At 37.1% G+C, this 21,056-nt stretch overlaps 1 protein-coding gene across 3 annotated transcripts; it reads left to right on the top strand.

The window, feature by feature from the left end:
* The first annotated feature begins 365 nt into the window (after positions 1-365).
* Ppt1 (Palmitoyl-protein thioesterase 1) lies at positions 366-20,736 on the top strand. 3 transcript variants are annotated; one of them, XM_053772473.2, is made up of 8 exons: positions 366-518; positions 3,274-3,383; positions 4,601-4,728; positions 6,114-6,269; positions 6,726-6,890; positions 7,951-8,056; positions 8,366-8,536; positions 17,332-20,736. In XM_053772473.2, exons 1-8 carry the CDS (start codon positions 422-424, stop codon positions 17,455-17,457), a joined length of 1,059 nt encoding a protein of 352 aa, XP_053628448.2. In that variant the 5' UTR covers positions 366-421; the 3' UTR covers positions 17,458-20,736. The 3 variants fall into 3 exon arrangements, with proteins under 3 accessions (XP_053628448.2, XP_053628449.2, XP_053628450.2); XM_053772474.2 differs by lacking the exon at positions 6,114-6,269; XM_053772475.2 differs by lacking the exon at positions 6,726-6,890.
* Positions 20,737-21,056: the final 320 nt, after the last annotated feature.

Genomic DNA, 21,056 nt, shown 5'->3' with positions numbered 1-21,056 from the left:
AGCATGATACAATGTTTGTACAGAGGAGAATGATATTTGGGTGCTTATGCCGAAGCTTTTCTGGAAAACTAGAGGCAGGAGTATATATGGAAGGAGTATATAAGGAAGAAGTATATGTGGAAGGAGTATATAAGGAAGAAGTATATATGGAAGGAGTATATAAGGAAGAAGTATATATGGAAGGAGTATATAAGGAAGGAGTATATATGGAAGGAATATATAAGGAAGGAATATATATGGAAAGGGTATATAAGGAAGTAGTATATATGGAAAGAGTATATAAGGAAGAATTATATATTGAAGGAGTATATAAGGAAGGAGTATATAAGGAAGGAATATATAAGGAAGGAGTATAAAAGGAAGGATTATATAGTAAAGGAGTATATAAGAAGTGTGATATAGTGTGTGTGTGTCAGTAGCCATGATGATAGTGTCAAGTGTGGTTGTTGTCTCCTTCCTCCTGGTCATCACTGTGGCACAAGACACTCCTACTCCTCTCGTAATATGGCATGGCATGGGTAAGATAAAGCTGGAGAACATGTATACTTCTACTTGCAACATGTATATTAAGGCAAATTTCATGGTTAAGGACGTTTCGCCACGGGGGACTTGAAGCCACTCTTGGTGAAACGTTTCCTCAGTAATTGATATGTTTCTTCATATACTCCAGTAAGATATACTGATTGGGCTTATGCTGGCTTTTTTATTATGAATTTTGAGCAAAATGCTTATTTTTATTTGGGGGGGACAAAAGTTATTAACAACTACTCTGACAATAGTTTAACTTCATTATATATAACTTACGTACATTATGGAATAAGCATTTATTATGCAAATTTTTATTTTAAGAATTATTAACAAAAGCTGGTTAGGCTTGGAAGGTTAGGTATAGTTAAGTAACTTTCAGGCTGTGTAATAATGATAATTTTATTTTTAGAAAGTACAATATACAGTATGCACTGTTAGTGTAATTTGTACAAGACAAATACAACTTCCATAATATTCATAGGTTATATGTATACACTGAAAAAGTGTCATCTAATATTAGACCCATTTTCACTGCATAGTTGTCGGTAACTTTTGCTTTTTTTTCTTGTTACTCTTTGAGAAGGGTGGTGTTTTGTTGCTGGCAAAGGGATCTTGGTCCAAGGAATTGAAGGTATCTTTCCCTAGATGGGCCGCAGAAAACAATGTGAAGTTCAATGATGAGAAATTTCAATTTCTCCGGCATGGAAAACGTGAGGAAATTAAAACTATATCGGAGTATAAAACAAATTCCAGCCACACAGTAGAACAAAAAACTAATGTAAAAGACCTGGGAGTGATCATGTCAGATCTCACCTTCAAAAACCACAAAATTGTATCAATCGCATCTGCTAGAAAAATGACAGGATGGATAATGAGAACCTTCAAAACTAGGGATGCCAAGCCCATGATGACATTCTTCAGGTCACTTGTTCTATCTAGGCTGGAATATTGTTGCACACTAACAGCACCTTTCAAGGCAGGTGAAATTGCTGGCCTAGAAAATGTACCGAGATCCTTCACGGCACGTGTAACTGCGATAAAACACCTCATTTGCTGGGAACGCTTGAAGTTCCTCAACCTGTACTCCCTAGAACGCAGGCGGGAGAGATACATGATTATATACACTTGGAAAATCGTATAGGGATTAGTACCAAACTTGCACACGAAAATCACTCCCTATGAAAGCAAAAGACTTGGCAGAGAATGCAACATCCCCCCAATGAAAAGCAGAGGCGCCACTAGCACAATAAGAGACGACACAATAAGTGTCAGGGGCCCAAGACTGTTCAACTGCCTCCCAGCATACATAAGGGGGATTACCAATAGATACCTGGCTGTCTTCAAGAAGGCACTGGACAGGCACCTAAAGGCAGTACCTGACCAGCCGGGCTGTGGTTCATACGTCGGGTTGCGTGCGGTCAAGAGTAACAGCCTGATTGATCAGGCCGTGATCCACCATGAGACCTGGTCACAGACCGGGCCGCAGGGGTCATCCCTCTCCAGGGTCATACCCTCTCCAGGTATACCCCAAGTATAGATCTAACCTCATCATCTCCCATGACCCTGTATGACAGGCCTTTGTTACCTCTCCATCCTATGTTACTTAAACTCAATTTATGGAAGTTCAAGGACCCCAATGGAAATAAATCACTGACTTTTTTTTGGGTTATCCTAGGTAATCTACATATGCTGCTATGTATGATAATTTATGTAACTATTTGTGTGTACCTGTACCTCAGTAAACTTTTTACATGATACCCAGTGATGACTCCCCAGCTCCAGGTACAAACTTAACCTCTGAGCAAGTTAATGCATGCAGTGTGAGTTGCAATGAATGGTAAACACAAGAGGTAATTTACACTTGTCAGTAAGTTCATTTAGGTACAGGTATACACAAGTACAGTTATCATACATATAGTAGATTACCAAGGATAACACAAAAAAACAGTCAGACCAAGTGACTTACTGTATTTTCTGGCATATAAGGCATGCTTTTTTTCATTCAAAAAGTCTTGGAAAATCACCCTACACCTTATATGCTCAAGGTCAGGGTCAAGGGTAGGCTTTGAGTTACATGTTAGCATAAAGTAAGAGGGTAATTAGCCCTAGAATATGATTACTGATTTACCATTATGATACTTATGTTGTGCGCCTTATATGCCGGAAAATACAGTATGTATTGTAATTGTAGTCACATAATTTGTACAGCAATACTATTCTATGTGTACTTGTACCTAAATACACTTGCTTTCCCGATCTCTGCAGCCATGGCTGCTCTAGCATATGAAGCTCCAGCCAGCATAGCATTGCTGACACTAATTCTTCATCACGAAAAGTAGTTCGCTTTCAGAGGGGTTTTATTTTATATTGGCAGTGTACAAATGTTAATAATCTATACTTATCTTTCAACTAGTTTTTTTTTTTGTGACATGACCATTTTCTCCAAGACTAGATACACTGGATGCATTGTAATGAAAATGTTTTATTGTGTAGTATAACAGGCATCATAGTGAGTCCTTTATGTTTTGGCATTCGCTGGAGTAATGTATTACCTTTGGATTAGCTGATTTACTATAAAATATGCCTATTTTGATTTTGTGTATCAGTTATTGTTATTAACATTAATTAGCTGAAAAAGAATGGCTAACATTTTTTATTATGTTATTTTCTTTGCCTTTTTTCATTTTTTATAGGTATTTTATGGATAGACAAACTTTTAAACATATATTGTTCCTTATTTTTCAGGTGACACATGTTGTTTCTCCTTTAGCATGGGACGTATCAAGACGTTGGTGGAAGAGCGCATCCCTGGCATTTATGTGCAGTCAATCATGATTGGCAATAATATCATTGCTGTAAGTTGAGAATAAAAGTATGAGATATGGTAAATTTATAAGTATTTTTGTTGCCAGTGAGTCATTTCCCTTTTATCATTCCTTCCATAGGAAGGTTTTTCTTGATGAATGATTAATGATAAACTTTAATTCTGCAAAATATGGATTACAATTGATTCAGAGAAGGTGATATAGTTGACATACTTTATAGAAAGCCCCTGGTTATGCTGGTAAAGGACTCTTGATCCCAGGAATTGAAAGTACCCATTTCTTTCTTGGGTCAAACCTAAATAATCCTAGGCACTGTATAACCCCTATAGGTTTAGTGCTTTCTGTTGAATTTAATATAATAATGATGATCATAATATCTTCATCGAGAAAGCTCCAGCATAATCTTATCCCTAACATGCTGCCAGTAGTTAGTTGTTCATTGATCAGGGCTCCTTCACAACCTTCTGCTAGCCATACTACAGTTATTACCATGTTCTAGACTACCAGCTAACCTGGCACAACCTTGTGCAGGTGAGTCCATTATTATTGTACTTACTACAAGATGACTTGGCACAGCCTTATGCTATGGAGGCTGTCATTATTGTGCTATAGACTCTACAAAAGTTTGGCACAGCCTTTTATGTATGATGCTGTTATTATCCAGCCCTAATACATATGTATTCATTATTCAATTTTCAGGGTTTGTCTACAATAAACCATTTAAATTTAATCCCCTCAGGGGAAGTTCCTTGGTGCCAGTGAGGCATTCTTGATCCAAGAAACTGGACCTTCTGTCTTCTTCATTGGATCAAACCTAATGCCTTCTATTCTCCAGGCACTTTTTTTTTTTCTCTCTCTTATTGGTTGGATATCAGAGTGGCCTCTTCTCTTATTCAGCCATTTTCACATCTGTCAGTATATCTTGTTTCCTGAATTATTGTTTAAACAGACTTAACAGCTCAAATAATCCTCTGAACTGCAGCATTCCTACCCATCCTTCAAAGGGCAGATGAGAAATTGCAATCATTAATTTTATATTTTTTGTTAATTTACTGTATAGTTTATTGATATGCATTTGTACCTTGCTGCAAGATACAGTATTTACAATTTTTTGATCATAATCCTTTATGAATTTCTTCTTTCTTTCAACGCACCGGCCGTATATATATAATTATGAATATGAAGGCTTTCTTTGTGACAGTTTCCTTAATCTTAGCAAACCATTTAGTATGTAATTTTTCTTTTAGGATGAAGAGCATAGTTATTTTGGGAATGTAAATGAGCAAGTGGATGAGGTATGCAAGAAACTGGCCAATGATACACAGCTTCAAGGTGGATACCATGCTATGGGATTTTCACAAGGTGGCCAGTTCCTGTGAGTTGTATAAAATTTTGTCTTATTTTTAATACTACTTGATAACAGTAATAACAGATTATTATTGAGGGTGTAAACAAATCTTTGCTCTATAAATTTATAGTAAATATTTCATAGTGAAATGCAAAATACAGTACAGTAGTAGTTTGATTAACATTGCATTTGGTGCAAGTTTGATACTGGGTGTTTGATTATTATCTATAATGCAAATAACCTCTCTTAAGGACTCAAGTAGTGAGTGCCTTGTCTATGGGCTCTTGTGTGTGAATGCACTGACATGTGTGTGAATGCATCAACATGTGTGTGAATGCATTAACATTTTCCTGAGCAAAATCAAGAGAATTGTCCACTGGGTTCTGATACCTTCCTTTCTTGAGATGCTGGATCACTTTAACATGGTGGGGTTTGTGGTTTGTCTGGAGGTAGGGGGTCCCTCTCTTCCTGCAGAGTGCTTATATGATTAAAAACCCAGCATCTCTCTTTCCATAAGTAGTGGGGATATTTCCCCTTTGTCTAAATTTGCTAATATTCCTAGTCAATGACATGGAATGTTTTATGGTCATAGATTGCAGAATGTGGGAGAAAAATATTTTGAATAGTTATACTTGCCTTCTGATTATGATTTATGTAATATGAGAAGTTATTGATCATAACAGCAGCAAGTTGGTATTGATAATGTATCCATGATGATGATCTACAAGGACCCCAATGGAAATACAAGTCACTTTGTCTGACATATTTGGGTTATCCTAGGTAATCTACACATGCTGTGTATAATAATTTATGTAACTGTATTTATGTGTACCTGTACCTAAAGAAATTTACTAACGATAGAAATAGCATATGTTTAAAGTGCTGAATAACCAGTTGGTTCTAGTCCTTTATAAATAAAATTGAAAAACTGAAACTGTACCTTCCTCTAATAACGTCATTCGTATATTGAAAAGCTTCCTACTGCCACATAGTTAATTTCCTGATCAGATGCCTACTCTTGACTTACAAATGTGAAACTACAACTGAGCTGAAAGAAATATACAGAGATGTAATGGACACTGTCCATAAGTTTATACAAAATAAATGGAATAACTCTAAATCTAAAATGAAGAAACCAAGTACAAGATAAGAATAATGAAAGTAATCAGGTTGTAATTTGAAAGGGTTGCTAGTGAAACAAGGAAATTATTGACTGAAACTGTAATTAAATACCACTTTTGCAGTTTTGAATGGGTAAGAATTAGGGGAATAAATTTGAAGATTTTTATGGGTAAAACTCCTTATTGTAAACAAAATTATTTTTTTTAGCACAATGTAACCAAAATACTTGTGAAACAAACCATGAGAACTATACGAGTGCACTATAGCAGAGCTTTTCTTAATCTGTGTAGCCGAGCAGTTGCAGAACGCTGTCCTGAACCAGCCGTACGTAACCTTATCACATTTGGTAGCCAACATCAAGGTGTGTTTGGCCTCCCTTACTGTTCTTCGGATGACCTACTCTGTGAGGAAGTACGACGCTTGCTCAACATGGGAGCTTATATTGAGTAATAAAATCCTAGATTGAAGCTTATGGTTTGGGCTAAGGTTGAGGAAGTTTGCAGTTACCTATTTGTAGGTATAGGAGTGGAGCTATACTTGTGGTGTCCTGTCTTCAGTAATTTTTTTGCCATGTTAACAGGGACAGCTAAAATTGGCAAAAAGAAAAATTTGATGCTTTTATTGAATTACAAAACATTTGAAATTTTGTTATCTGTGTAGATAGATGTTCCCAAACTGGTGAGTAATACATGGTGTAATGTTCATTTTTATTTACCATTGTATAAGCTCAACCTTTTTAAGAATTTTAATCATTTGAACTAAGTTTGGCTTGTGTGCTCTTGCTTTTAGTCTAGACTGGAAGGAATATATGTTTAGCTTTTTTGTATCATGTGTTTGAGGTCTCAATTATAGTGTTATTGTGCTCTTAATGGGGTAGTGATGGTGCTAGTCATTGTGTGCAGGCGTGCAGTGGCAGAGCGCTGTCCAGATCCCCCCATGAAGAATTTAATAAGTTTTGGAGGACAACATCAGGGTATATTTGGCTTGCCAACATGTCCTGAGAACCCAGAGAAGTCCCGGACTTGTGAATACATTCGCAAGGTGCTGAATTATGGATCTTATTTACAGTAAGTGAAAATGTATCAATGTACCACAAATAAAACAGGGTGGCATGCACATCTCTTCAACTTCTTTGCTCTATCCTAGAAAGTAAAAGCTCAGGGTCTCATCTAGGAATTAAATACAATACAATACATCTCTTAACTTAACAATGTGTGATACTGTATATATGTATCACTATCTTTGGAAAAGAAAAGGTGAGAAGAAATCTCATCTTGTATAATTTACAACACATCCATGTGATACAAGAGATATTGGTAGAGGAAAAAGATGTTGGCAAGTGTGCAGGATAGGATGTAATACTAGGTAGTAATGCAGAGGTTAAGATTCCAGTAGTGTATTCTATAATCTAGTTAAATGTGCCTTCTCATTTGAAATAATGAGTATTCAGTGTTGTCTGGCTTTTCAATGGTTGAAATATATTATCTAAATATGTTTTTCTTTCATTCTTTCTCATTCTCTCGTTCTCTATCCCTCTCTTCCTCTCCCTCTCCTTTCTTGCTTGCACTTTCACATTTTTTCTCTCTTGCTCTTTTTCTCTATTTCTCTGTGCCATTTTTTAAATCCAGGAAAATAAATCTGCATATTCATACTTTTTTTTCTGTTTGTATAAATATGACATCTCGAGTAGTTTGGGGGCTTTGTGATAAATACTACAGGGATATATAGATTAAGACGTGTGGAAGAAAGATTGTTGTTGGGATGGGTTGGTGAAGCTTAATACCAGTAAAGTAGTACAGTATATCCTTGGTGCTTGAAGTCATCTCTTTAGAAAGATTAATAACATTTACTCTGAGAAATTATAGAGATACTGACGTAAAAGATCTAAAAGGTATGGTTTAATATTAACTAAGATTGCTTTGTATACTCTCACTGTCAGAAATGAAGTACTGTACAGTATAATATTAATACTTGTAAAAAGCATACTCTGGTAGCCAGATCAGCCAAAAGCTTTAATAATTTTTTGTTTTTTAGTTCATTCTTGTATTTAATAAAGTTAAAATTTATTTTGGCATATAGGTAGAGAACTACATACCAAGGCATTAATAAAAATAACGTTTTTCATAGCTGGATCCAAACCTCGCTCGTGCAGGCCCAGTTTTGGCACGACCCTCTTCACGATGATGAATACCGTAACAAATCCATTTTCTTGGCTGACATCAACAATGAGAGGGTGAGCTCAAGTTTGTTGTCTATGCAAATTGGTTTTTCTTTTTATTTTGAATGACAAATTTTTTCTGTATTACCAGTTTTGTTGAGGGATAAGTTTTATGCAAGAAAGTTTGACTTTGTCCACTTAACTCTTCACAAACCTCAGATACTGAAAGTTATTTTCAAAAGATATTTACAATATTATTGTTCTGTATGAGTTTTTATTAATGTTATCTTATAGTGAAATGCCATTTCGTAAGAGTTCATCCTGCCAGATACCACATTGTGCTTGGCTTTAAATTTTTCATTGTGTACTCTTATTAATGTTTAGGTATTGAATGAGCATTACCGTGACAACCTGAAGAAACTGGACAACTTTGTGATGGTGAAATTCCTAGCTGACACTATGGTGGTACCAGTGGAGAGTGAGTGGTTTGGCTTCTACACTCCAGGCCAAGATGAACAAGTCTTACCATTGCAACAAACTCAACTGTATTTGGAGGTTAGATTACACGTGTTATCATGATGTGCTATTTGGTGACAAAATATTTCCGTTATTGCTGAACATTTTGCCTTCATATTTTAGAGGTACTGTAAATGTACAAATTGCATAATTGTTCCTGGAGATAAAATTTAAATGTACCGTGGTACCTCGGGTTATGAACTTAATTCGTTCCAGAAGGCTGTTAGAGTGCCAGTACCGAATGAATTTGTTCCAATATGGAATAATTAAATTAGATTAGTCCGTTTCAGATCCCCAAAAATACACTTAAATAATTGTTTGAGTTGGGAACTGTTCATATTCCATGGTACCACTGTATTTTAAAGTATTCAGTGATTATTTAATTAGTGTATTTTAAAACACTGTACTATGATTATTAAATTGTTTATAACATAACGTATGCAAGATTATAGATGGGTTAATTTATGCATATACTGTTTGGAATAGTCATGTAGTGTTTTAATAGTGTGTAAAGATAGTGTATGCTAATTTATTTGTTTTTTTTTTATTTTAATATAGTAGGGCCCCACTTTTAGGCGTTTTACCTTACGGCATTCCGCTAATACGGCGATCTCAAATTATGACCAAAACTTTCTATACAGCAAGTGGTTTTTCAAATATGGCAAGGGCCACCCAGTTTGTTTACATTCTCCATGAGCACCTCTCTCTATTATGTAATACGTACATGTAATCACTCTGGGCACATTAAATGTCTTATTTTACATTAATATAGACATTTTCATTAATCCATCTATTATATTTTCTTCAAAATTATATAAGAAACATGTTGCATAACATATAAACATTTTATGTTTATTTACTAAGGAGGTGTGGTAGCCGGGCGGAGGGAAAACATTACGTCACTCCCCTTAATACATAACACTTTTGTTTACAATTCTCGGCATGAATTATTCATTACTTCTCCATTTGTTTATGATGACATCTACAGGTAGTTGTTAGAAATGATTAAACACGGTGAATATGGTATGTTGATGGTAATAATATGGCTCTGGGCCACACTAAATATCGTGTAGTTATGTAGGTAGGTGTAGGTATGTAGCCCAGGTGGACTGCATACCTACATTATTATTTTTTTTTTTTTTTTTTTTTTTCAACAAGTCAGCCGTCTCCCACCGAGGCAGGGTGACCCAAAAAAGAAAGAAAATCCCCAAAAAGAAAATACTTTCATCATCATTCAACACTTTCACCACACTCACACATTATCACTGCTTTTGCAGAGGTGCTCAGAATATAACAGTTTAGAAGCATATACGTATAGAGATACACAACATATCCCTCCAAACTGCCAATATCCCAAACCCCTCCTTTAAAGTGCAGGCATTGTACTTCCCATTTCCAGGACTCAAGTCCGACTATATGAAAATAACCGGTTTCCCTGAATCCCTTCACTAAATATTACCCTGCTCACACTCCAACAGATCGTCAGGTCCCAAGTATCATTCGTCTCCATTCACTCCTATCTAACACGCTCATGCACGCTTGCTGGAAGTCCAAGCCCCTCACCCACAAAACCTCCTTTACCCCCTCTCTCCAACCCTTTCGAGGACGACCCCTACCCCTCTTTCCTTCCCCTATAGATTTATATGCTTTCCATGTCATTCTACTTTGATCCATTCTCTCTAAATGACCAAACCACCTCAACAACCCCTCTTCTGCCCTCTGACTAATGCTTTTATTAACTCCACACCTTCTCCGAATTTATAGGTAGTAGGTTGGTAGACAGCAACCACCCAGGGAGGTACTACCGTCCTGCCAAGTGAGTGTAAAACGAAAGCCTGTAATTGTTTTACATGATGGTAGGATTGCTGGTGTCTTTTGTCTGTCTCATAAATATGCAAGATTACAGGTAAGTCTTGCTACTTCTACTTACACTTAGGTCACACTACACATACATGTACACGTTTATTTATACACACTCATCTGAGTTTTCTTTGATTTTATCTTAATAGTTCTTGGTCTTATTACTTTTCCTTTTATATCCATGGGGAAGTGGAATAAGAATCTTTCCTCCGTAAGCCATGCGTGTTGTAAAAGTCAACTAAAATGCCGGGAACAATGGGCTAGTAACCCCTTTTCCTGTAAAGATTACTAAAAAGAATAAGAAGAAGAAAATTGTCAAAGTGGGAAGTCTGAATGTGCGTGGATGTTGTGCAAATGATAAGAAAGAGATGATTGTGGATGTTATGAATGAGAAGAAACTGGATGTCCTGGCTTTAAGTGAAACAAAGCTGAAGGGGGTGGGCGAGTTTCAATGGAGAGGAATAAATGGGATTAGGTCAGGGGTTTCAAATAGAGTTAGAGCTAAAGAAGGAGTAGCAATAATGTTGAAGGATAAGCTATGGCAGGAAAAGAGGGACTACAAATGTATAAATTCAAGGATTATGTGGAGTAAAATAAAGATTGGATGTGAAAAGTGGGTTATAGTAAGCGTGTATGCACCTGGAGAAGAGAGAAGTGTAGAGGAGAGAGAGAGATTCTGGGAAATGTTGAGTGAATGCGTGGGGAGTTTTGAATCAAGTGTGAGAGTAATGGTGGTTGGGGATTTCAATGCTAAAGTGGGTAAAAATGTTATGGAGGGAGTAGTAGGTAATTTTGGGGTGCCAGGGGTAAATGTAAATGGGGAGCCTTTAATTGAGCTATGTGTAGAAAGAAATTTGGTAATAAGTAATACATATTTTATGAAAAAGAGGATAAATAAATATACAAGGTATGATGTAGCACGTAATGAAAGTAGTTTGTTAGATTATGTATTGGTGGATAAAAGGTTGATGGGTAGGCTCCAGGATGTACATGTTTAAAGAGGGGCAACCGATATATCGGATCATTATTTAGTTGTAGCTACAGTTAGAGTAAGAGGTAGATGGGAAAAGAGGAAGGTGGCAACAACAAGTAAGAGGGAGGTGAAAGTGTATAAACTAAGGGAGGAGGAAGTTCGGGCGAGATATAAGCGACTATTGGCAGAAAGGTGGGCTAGTGCAAAGATGAGTAGTGGGGGGGTTGAAGAGGGTTGGAATAGTTTTAAAAATGCAGTATTAGAATGTGGGGCAGAAGTTTGTGGTTATAGGAGGGTGGGGGCAGGAGGAAAGAGGAGTGATTGGTGGAATGATGAAGTAAAGGGTGTGATAAAAGAGAAAAAGGTAGCTTACGAGAGGTTTTTACAAAGCAGAAGTGTTATAAGAAGAGCAGAGTATATGGAGAGTAAAAGAAAGGTGAAGAGAGTGGTGAGAGAGTGCAAAAGGAGAGCAGATGAAAGAGTGGGAGAGGCACTGTCAAGAAATTTTAATGAAAATAAGAAAAAAATTTGGAGTGAGTTAAACAAGTTAAGAAAGCCTAGGGAAAGTATGGATTTGTCAGTTAAAAACAGAGTAGGGGAGTTAGTAGATAGGGAGAGGGAGGTATTAGGTAGATGGCGAGAATATTTTGAGGAACTTTTAAATGTTAAGGAAGAAAGGGAGGCGGTAATTTCATGCACTGGCCAGGGAGGTATACCATCTTTTAGGAGTGAAGAAGAGCAGAATGTAAGTGTGGTGGAGGTACGTGAGGCATTACGTAGAATGAAAGGGGGTAAAGCAGCTGGAACTGATGGGATCATGACAGAAATGTTAAAAGCAGGGGGGGATATAGTGTTGGAGTGGTTGGTACTTTTGTTTAATAAATGTATGAAAGAGGGGAAGGTACCTAGGGATTGGCGGAGAGCATGTATAGTCCCTTTATATAAAGGGAAAGGGGACAAAAGAGACTGTAAAAATTATAGAGGAATAAGCTTACTGAGTATACAAGGAAAAGTGTACGGTAGGGTTATAATTGAAAGAATTAGAGGTAAGACAGAATGTAGGATTGCGGATGAGCAAGGAGGTTTCAGAGTGGGTAGGGGATGTGTAGATCAGGTGTTTACATTGAAGCATATATGTGAACAGTATTTAGATAAAGATAGGGAAGTTTTTATTGCATTTATGGATTTAGAAAAGGCATATGATAGAGTGGATAGAGGAGCAATGTGGCAGATGTTGCAAGTACTATATGGAATAGGTGGTAAGTTATTAAATGCTGTAAAGAGTTTTTATGAGGATAGTGAGGCTCAGGTTAGGGTGTGTAGAAGAGAGGGAGACTACTTCCCGGTAAAAGTAGGTCTTAGACAGGGATGTGTAATGTCACCATGGTTGTTTAATATATTTATAGATGGGGTTGTAAAGGAAGTAAATGCTAGGGTGTTCGGGAGAGGGGTGGGATTAAATTATGGGGAATCAAATTCAAAATGGGAATTGACAGTTACTTTTTGCTGATGATACTGTGCTTATGGGAGATTCTAAAGAAAAATTGCAAAGGTTAGTGGATGAGTTTGAGAATGTGTGTAAAGGTATAAAGTTGAAAGTGAACATAGAAAAGAGTAAGGTGATGAGGGTATCAAATGATTTAGATAAAGAAAAATTGGATATCAAATTGGGGAGGAGGAGTATGGAAGAAGTGAATGTTTTCAGATACTTGGGAGTTGACGTGTCGGCGGATGGATTTATGAAGGATGAGGTTAATCATAGAATTGATGAGGGAAAAAAGGTGAGTGGTGCGTTGAGGTATATGTGGAGTCAAAAAACGTTATCTATGGAGGCAAAGAAGGGAATGTATGAAAGTATAGTAGTACCAACACTCTTATATGGATGTGAAGCTTGGGTGGTAAATGCAGCAGCGAGGAGACAGTACATTATTATTATAGCTGATAATTATATGTATGTGTACCTGTACCTAAGTAAACTTACACACTGTGTTGGCATGCAGGTAAACATTAAAATCACTAAGAGCATCTTTTTAGTCTTGAAGATACCATATTAATAATAATAACAACACAATAATAATCACTCTAAGGAGCATTAAATATCGTATAAAACGTTAATATAGACATTTTGTTTAATCCATCTAAATACACCCTACAGTAGAATAAATTAACATAAATATGAAATGTGGTAGCCAGGCCAGGTGACTTGTAGGACTTGTGGTAGCCAGGCAGTTTGTAGGACTTGTGACGAAAACCAGACTCGTTCATCTGGTTTGTTTACATTATGTGTGGGTGGGGTGGGGAGGGCTGCCCTTCCTGGCTACCCATACTTCCCAACCTGACTTGACACAAATAAAACTCGCCTCTCACCCTACATTAAGACTACAAATATTTTAAGGTAATTAATGAGTGTACTATATATGCATTTTATCGCTCTAGGGAGCTTAATGTCGTAGTAGATGGGAGTGGCCAGGCAGGATGCCATATCTCCCACACAACTTTCTACAAATTAATACTTTTCACCTCTCACCCTACATGCGTAGGGAGTCACTGGTCAGAGAAATAGCAAACATCGAACTTAAGCTAAAGGAATCTTATAGGAGTCAGGAATCGCGGGAAGAACTAAAAGCCATAAATGAAATTGAAAGAAACCCAAAGTACGTATTTCTTTTCCTATGCCAAATCGAAGTCGAGAACAACATCCAGTACTGGGCCCCAGCTTAAACAAGATGGGTCCTACACAGATGACAGCAAGGAAATGAGTGAGCTACTCAAGTCCCAGTATGGCTCAGTTTTTAGCAAGCCGCTAACCAGACTGAGAGTCGAAGATTGAAATGAATTTTTTATGAGAGAGCCACAGAATTTGGTTAACACAAGCCTATCTGATGTTATCCTGACGCCAAATGACTTCGAACAGGCGATAAATGACATGCCCATGCACTCTGCCCCAGGGCCAGATTCACGGAACTCCGGGTTCATCAAGAACTGCAAGAAGCCCCTATCACGAGCTTTTACCATCCTATGGAGAGGGAGCATGGACACGGGGGTCGTCCCACAGTTACTAAAAACAACAGACGTAGCCCCATTCCACAAAGGGGGCAGTAAAGCAATAGCAAAGAACTACAGACCGATAGCACTAACATCCCATATCATAAAAATCTTTGAAAGGGTCCTAAGAAGCAAGATCGCCACCTATCTAGAAACCCATCAATTACACAACCCAGGGCAACATGATTTAGAGCAGGTCGCTCCTGTCTGTCTCAACTATTGGATCACTAGGACAAGGTCCTAGATGCACTAAGACAAAAAGAATGCAGATGTAACACAGTATATACAGACTTTGCAAAAGCCTTCGACAAGTGTGACCGTGGCGTAATAGTGCACAAAATGCGTGCTAAAAGAATAACAGGAAAAGTTGGTAGATGGATCTATAATCTCACAGACAGAACACAGAGTAGTAGTCAACAGAGTAAAGTCCGAGGCGGCTACAGTGAAAAGCTCTGTTCCACAAAGCACAGTACTCGCTCCCATCTTGTTTCTAATCCTCATATCTGACATAGACAAGGATGTCAGCCACAGCACCGTGTCTTCCTTTGTAGATGACACCCGAATCTGCATGACAGTGTCTTCCATTGCAGACACTGCAAGGCTCCAGGTGGACATCAGCCAAATCTTTCAGTGGGCTGCAGAAAACAATATGAAGTTCAACGATGGGAAATTTCAATTACTCCGATATGGTAAACATGAGGAAATTAAAACTTCATCAGAGTACAAAACAAATTCCGGCCACAAAATAGAGCGAAAAACCAACGTCAAAGACCTGGGAGTGATCATGTCGGAGGATCTCACCTTTAAGGACCATAACATTGTATCAATCGCAGCTGCTAGAAAAATGACAGGATGGATAATGAGAACCTTCAAAACTAGGGATGCCAAGCCCACGATGACACTCTTCAGGTCACTTATTCTATCTAGGCTGGAATATTGCTGCACACTAGCAGCACCTTTCAAGGCAGGTGAAATTGCTGACCTAGAAAATGTACAGAGAACTTTCACAGCACGCATAACGGAGATAAAACACCTTAATTACTGGGAGCGCTTGAAGTTCCTGAACCTGTATTCCCTGGAATGCAGGCAGGAGAGATACATGATTATATACACCTGGAAAATCCTAGAGGGACTAGTACCAGACTTGCACACGAAAATTACTCACAACGAAAGAAAATGACTTGGCAGACGATGCAACATCCCCCCAATGAAAAGCAGGGATGTCACTAGCACGTTAAGAGACAATACAATAAGTGTCAGGGGCCCGAGACTGTTCAACTGCCTCCCAGCATACATAAGGGGGATTACCAATAGACCCCTGGCAGTCTTATAGCTGGCACTGGACAAGCACCTAAAGTCGGTACCTGACCAGCCGGGCTGTGGCTCGTACGTTGGATTGCATGCAGCCAGCAGTAACAGCCTGGTTGATCAGGCTCTGATCCACCAAGAGGCCTGGTCACAGACCGGGCCGCGGGGGCGTTGACCCCCGGAACTCTCTCCAGGTAAACTCCAGGTAAGACCATTAAGACTACAAATATTTTAAGATAAGTACAGCGTCTACTGTATATGCATTTTATCGCTCTAGGGAGCTTTAAGCATCGTAGTATAGTATGTGTGGTTGGGGTGGCCAGGAGGGCTACCACACCTGACTTCTCAGAATAAATACTACTCACCTTTTGCCCTACATTAAGACTACAAATATTTTGAGGTAAATAATGAGTGTACTGTGTGTGTATTTTACTTTTTAATGCCTAGTTCTATTGCTAACTTAATGTATGTTAGTGTAAACTTGTTATCTGGCATTTATATGCATTTATAAATGGTAAAAATGGAGTTGTGCTTTCTGGCGAAGTCTGCTTTCCGGCAGTAGCCTGGAACCTAACCTGCCGAATAAGTGGGGCCCTACTGTAATCCGTTCTTAAGTAATAGGTCTTTTTTTGTGTATAGTCACCAAACCTCCACCCCTGCCTTATGGATAAAATATTCTTAATTTTTCTATAAATTGAGCAAGTAAATCTACTCATTTTTGAGAGTACTTTAGAAGTTACTTCCAGGCAAAAATTAATATGTGAAGTGAATCTTGAAAAATATAAATTGCAATGAAAATGTGCCAAAATTGGAGAAATATTTCCCCAAATGTGTTTTGCTTAAAAATGACCTTGAGGTGTTTTCTAGGATGGTTTTTATTGTTTTATTGGCTCTTTCTTGGTATCATTTCATAGAATGGAAGACATATCACTGAAATAGTGATGATCTTGGTTGGTTTCAGGATGAGAGGTAGCTTGAAATTTGGCTCAAATTATCAGAAATATAAGATTTTTGTTGATATTCCTGATTACGGGTAAGCCCCCCCCTACACTCGTTGGTCAGTTTTATGGGTTTTTAATAGATCTGATTCAATTTTTGGGATGTCATAAACCATGACTAGTCATTCCTGGTTATATTTTATTATCCAAGAAATAAGGCAAATCATCACCACCACCATCATCCTTTTTTTTTTTTGTGTGATCATGAATTCAAAATGGAAAACAAATGATTAATGAACAGAGGAAATGTTTTAGTGCCTGGAATATCTGTTGTTTTTTTTTTATTAATTTTAAGTACAGTTGGCCAAATTACTGACTTCTGCACACTTTATAAGAAAATTCTAATAATTGAATGTATGGTTTCTTGTGTTCAGTTGATGGAATGGAAGGCATACTAGCAAAATACCTTAAAATTTGGTTTAATGGCATAATGGAATTGACTGAAAATAGGACTCGGTGGACGAAATCGCCGCTGCATAAATTGTGCCTAGACCGCTGAATTTGTGCCTGTGTAATTCTGCAAGGAGTTAATATTTTCTTGACTTATATAATAAGAATACTGTAATTATTTTACAGTTGTCATTTCCTGTTGCTCATGAGTGAATATTTGCAGGCATTATTTAAACACAGTAACCTTTAACCTTCAACAGGACCGTTTGGGATTAAAAGAGATGGATGAGGCTGGCAAACTGCATTTTCTCACACAAGATGGTAATCACCTTCAGTTTACTGAGGAATGGTTCCTGGAGGAGATAGTTGACAAGTTTGTAACCTAAAATAAGAGGATATTTTGAAGTCCATGACTAAAATGAATCATAACAAGCATGCTTCTGTTATAGGCTGAAGTTGGAATATACTAATAAATTTTTATAAAAGCACCATTTAGTAATTATTTAGTCTTTCAAAGCATTAAATATTATTATCTTTTTGTTTTAGAATTTAAATATTAACTTTTTTTCTCATATCAAAATAAATTTTGGAGTGAGATTAATAAGTTGAGAGAGCCTAGGGAACGAATAGATTTAGCAGTTACAAACAAAAGAGGGGAGATGTTAAATGGAGGTGGAGGTACTGAGATGGTAGTAATATTTTGAGCATTTAAATGTTGTAGAAAGGGAGGCAGTAATTTCATGCATTGGTCAGGGAATAAACATTTTGTTTGGAAGAGCCAGATAAAAGTGTGGGGGGGAGGCATGAGAGGTAGCTGGGATAGAAGGGATCAAAGCAGAAATGTTGCAAGCAGGTGGGGATATAGCTTTGGAGTGGTTGGTGTATTTCTGGGTACCAACCAGTATTTATATTCCAGTAGGATACTAAGCTTCCTTTTGGCTTTTTTCTTTTTTCTCTCTGTATCCTCAGAGGTCCCATGCTCTGAAAATAATTTACATTACATTGGTTTAAAGAAAATGCATCTTTTAAGGTAATCATTTTTATTTAATTTTATTAGTTAATTTTAAAATTATGTTTTGTCTAATAGTATATCTGATATCAGCTCTATTGAAAGGAATTATAAATAGTATATCCCTTGGCATAATTAGGTTGTTACTGTTGTACTGCACTGAACTGTTATTTCAACTTAGATATTGCATGCATTACAGGTTGGTGGGTATTCTATACTTTGCTGCCTAGAACCTTTGCCAACATGAATAAATATTAATCTATGCTTAGGCTGGTGATATGTATACAGTATCTTCATGCTATGTAACAGTTACCCTGGTACAAAATAGATCTGCTGTCAGTCAGTATATTCTTCTAGGTAGTACAAATATCCCTTTGGTTTAGTACACAAGTGAATTGGCTTGGACTGATTTTCTGTTAGCAAGAAAGACTTGGTTAAAAAAATGAATATAGACTAGTAAGACCCTCTATTCCAAATGGTTTGTATAATAGATGGAGGATTAGAAATATGCAAGTGTACATGGGCATTCACTGAAACTTCTACAGAGGGGGGGGGCAACAGAGTAGGTAAGTCATCAGTATTGTGGATTTCCTGGACACAGGCCTGAACCAGGAGAAGAACCTAACCTCTCCCTCTACCCTTCTTTCCTTGCCTTTCCTCTCCAGAAAATACCCATGTTAGTGTAGTAGGCATGCCAGTGTAGGTTCTATGCATGGAATGTAAACCAAGTAGCACACCATAGCTAAAGTTCACAAACTTCTTTTAATGGTTACTGAGGTTACTATACACCTGTTTTACTGTAGTGCTCTTATTCTAATCCATGACTGCTGTCTAAAACATTTATAAATACTGCCAAAATAAATGGAAAAATTTCCTAGGAAAAGCTGGACCACATCCTGCAGGAAGTGCCAAATCAGCTAGATTATGGTGGCTATGTAGGCCTGCAGGCTATGGGCAAAAATAAGTTTAGTACATCAGGCAGCCAACAAGAAAATCTGGCCTTAGGCCTGGATGCAAGAGCAAAACTAAAACTAGTAACAGGTTGAAGGCACAGGTGTAGAAACGAACTCTAAATTCACATGAACATTCAGTCTCTTCTGCAGCTCTTATTTCTTTTTTAATAAAGTACACATCAGTGTGGTTGCTTTACATTTCTTAAACATTACATGCAGTGCCAAGTCTCCTTGTATGTTGGAAAACTAAGTTTTCATGTACAGCAAAATGTGTAAGGATTGTCTGGTGTTGCTGGTATAGTTTTTTTTTTTTTAATTAGGTGCCTTACAACAGATCCTCTATCCTTTATGTAATTTTATGGCATAAGGCTGGAAGAACTTTATGAAGTCACTTAGATTACCATAGTCTTTCAGGCAACAAAAGGTTCTTCACAATTTTAGCCAGTTATTATAAGCTGAAAAGCAATGTAGTTTATTTTTATATAGTCTTTCATCTATGAATTGCATCATTAATGTTAGAAGGTAAAATATTAAGTCATTTAGGTTAAAAAAAAAAAATTGCCATAGCATTAAACTGCAGTCTCAGCAGTACAAAATTCCTATTCTTCTTGCTCCTCCATAATGCTGTGGGTTACTGATATCATGGCAGACTCAGCCTCCCTAAAATATTGCAGCACAAACCATCCCGAGGTGCTTGCTTGCTACCATGCTGCCGATGAAAACTGGCACTTGCAGCTACAACTCTGACACGACACTGTTCACATGCTGCAGAAGCAACCTCGGATAATCCAACTCGAGGTGTGCAAGTTTGCCACAATGTCTGTGTTGGTTTGCAACCCGTCCTCCAGGTGGTTCACATGTTTTCCTACTTGTTACAGTGCATTTATTTCTGTATGATCTAAGCTGAGATCAGAATTAAATACAGTAATAAATATTCTAGGTTTGATAAATATTCTAATCAAACCTAGGGGAGTCAAGTCTGGTAATGGAGGCACATTGTTACCTAATAATTTGAAACATGCTGAATATCTACTATATAGGACGAGTTGCAACTTAGCTTGAAGAAGGTAATTTCACCAGCTGTCAAAGTGCTGGCTTTTGAAGACATTATTTTAGCTAATACTGAACCCAGTACAGTACATTTTTCACAATCTTGTGACATTAAATAAAATACATTACTGCCATTCTACTGTAATATAAAATATTACAATAGAATGGTGGTGAAATTAAAGAAATGGACGGCCGTTGATGTATCTGGCGTATATAAGAAGAAACTTAACTAATCATACACAGGATAAATAGGTAGATATTGAATCACTGAAGTACCTAAACATAAATCTGTTAGACATGCACAAAACAGTGCGATGTTTTTTTCAGCATGTGTAAGACTCGTAACTACTATATAATGTTAAATGAGAAAATTCTTTTATTTCATATAAACAAATTGTATGTATAAGCATAAAATATTTGAGCAGAAAGATAAAATTTACTTCAAACTACACTATTATATATTCATTGCCATTCTGAAAGTGGCATACTGTATATTGTCAGAGAATGGCAAAAAAGGGCTGTAACAATTAATGGCAAGTTGCAGTTACTGTACATCGAATACATAGTTATTCTGAAATACTGTCCTTGTACAAATATAGGTACAGTACAGCATATCTGCTTCTTTGATTGCTGAAATATACAACTAAAATACCCATACTGTTTAAATTACCTCCTGTTTCATTATACATATGCTAATATTTGTGTTTTAAGCTGGATATTTATAAAAAATATAATAAAACTGGTCTACATCAGTGATTATAATAGTATTATTTAAATACAATTTTGATACAATTTACAGTTAAGACCAAAATATATCAGTTTCATTACAATAAATATTATAATCCATAATTATCTAGCATATAAATATAACGTGGTCAGAAATGGGAAGTGGTAAGGCAGGTTGGCAAATCTTCCATGTACACATACTGAAGAAAATGTTTGTGAAGGATAAAATATTATATCTATGACCACT

The sequence above is a fragment of the Cherax quadricarinatus genome, chromosome 23 (assembly GCF_038502225.1).
Source record: "Cherax quadricarinatus isolate ZL_2023a chromosome 23, ASM3850222v1, whole genome shotgun sequence".
NCBI classification, from domain to species: Eukaryota; Metazoa; Arthropoda; class Malacostraca; order Decapoda; family Parastacidae; genus Cherax; species Cherax quadricarinatus.
This window is presented reverse-complemented; position numbering and strand designations above follow the sequence as displayed.

What these genes read in the sequence shown, in the direction of transcription:
- Ppt1 (XM_053772473.2), top strand. Translation starts at nt 422, where the DNA reads ATGATGATAGTGTCAAGTGTGGTTGTTGTCTCCTTCCTCCTGGTCATC. An exon ending in AACATGGGAGCTTATATTGA is followed by an intron (nt 6,270 to 6,725) that starts GTAATAAAATCC and finishes CATTGTGTGCAG; the next exon opens with GCGTGCAGTGGCAGAGCGCT. An exon ending in AAACTCAACTGTATTTGGAG is followed by an intron (nt 8,537 to 17,331) that starts GTTAGATTACAC and finishes AACCTTCAACAG; the next exon opens with GACCGTTTGGGATTAAAAGA.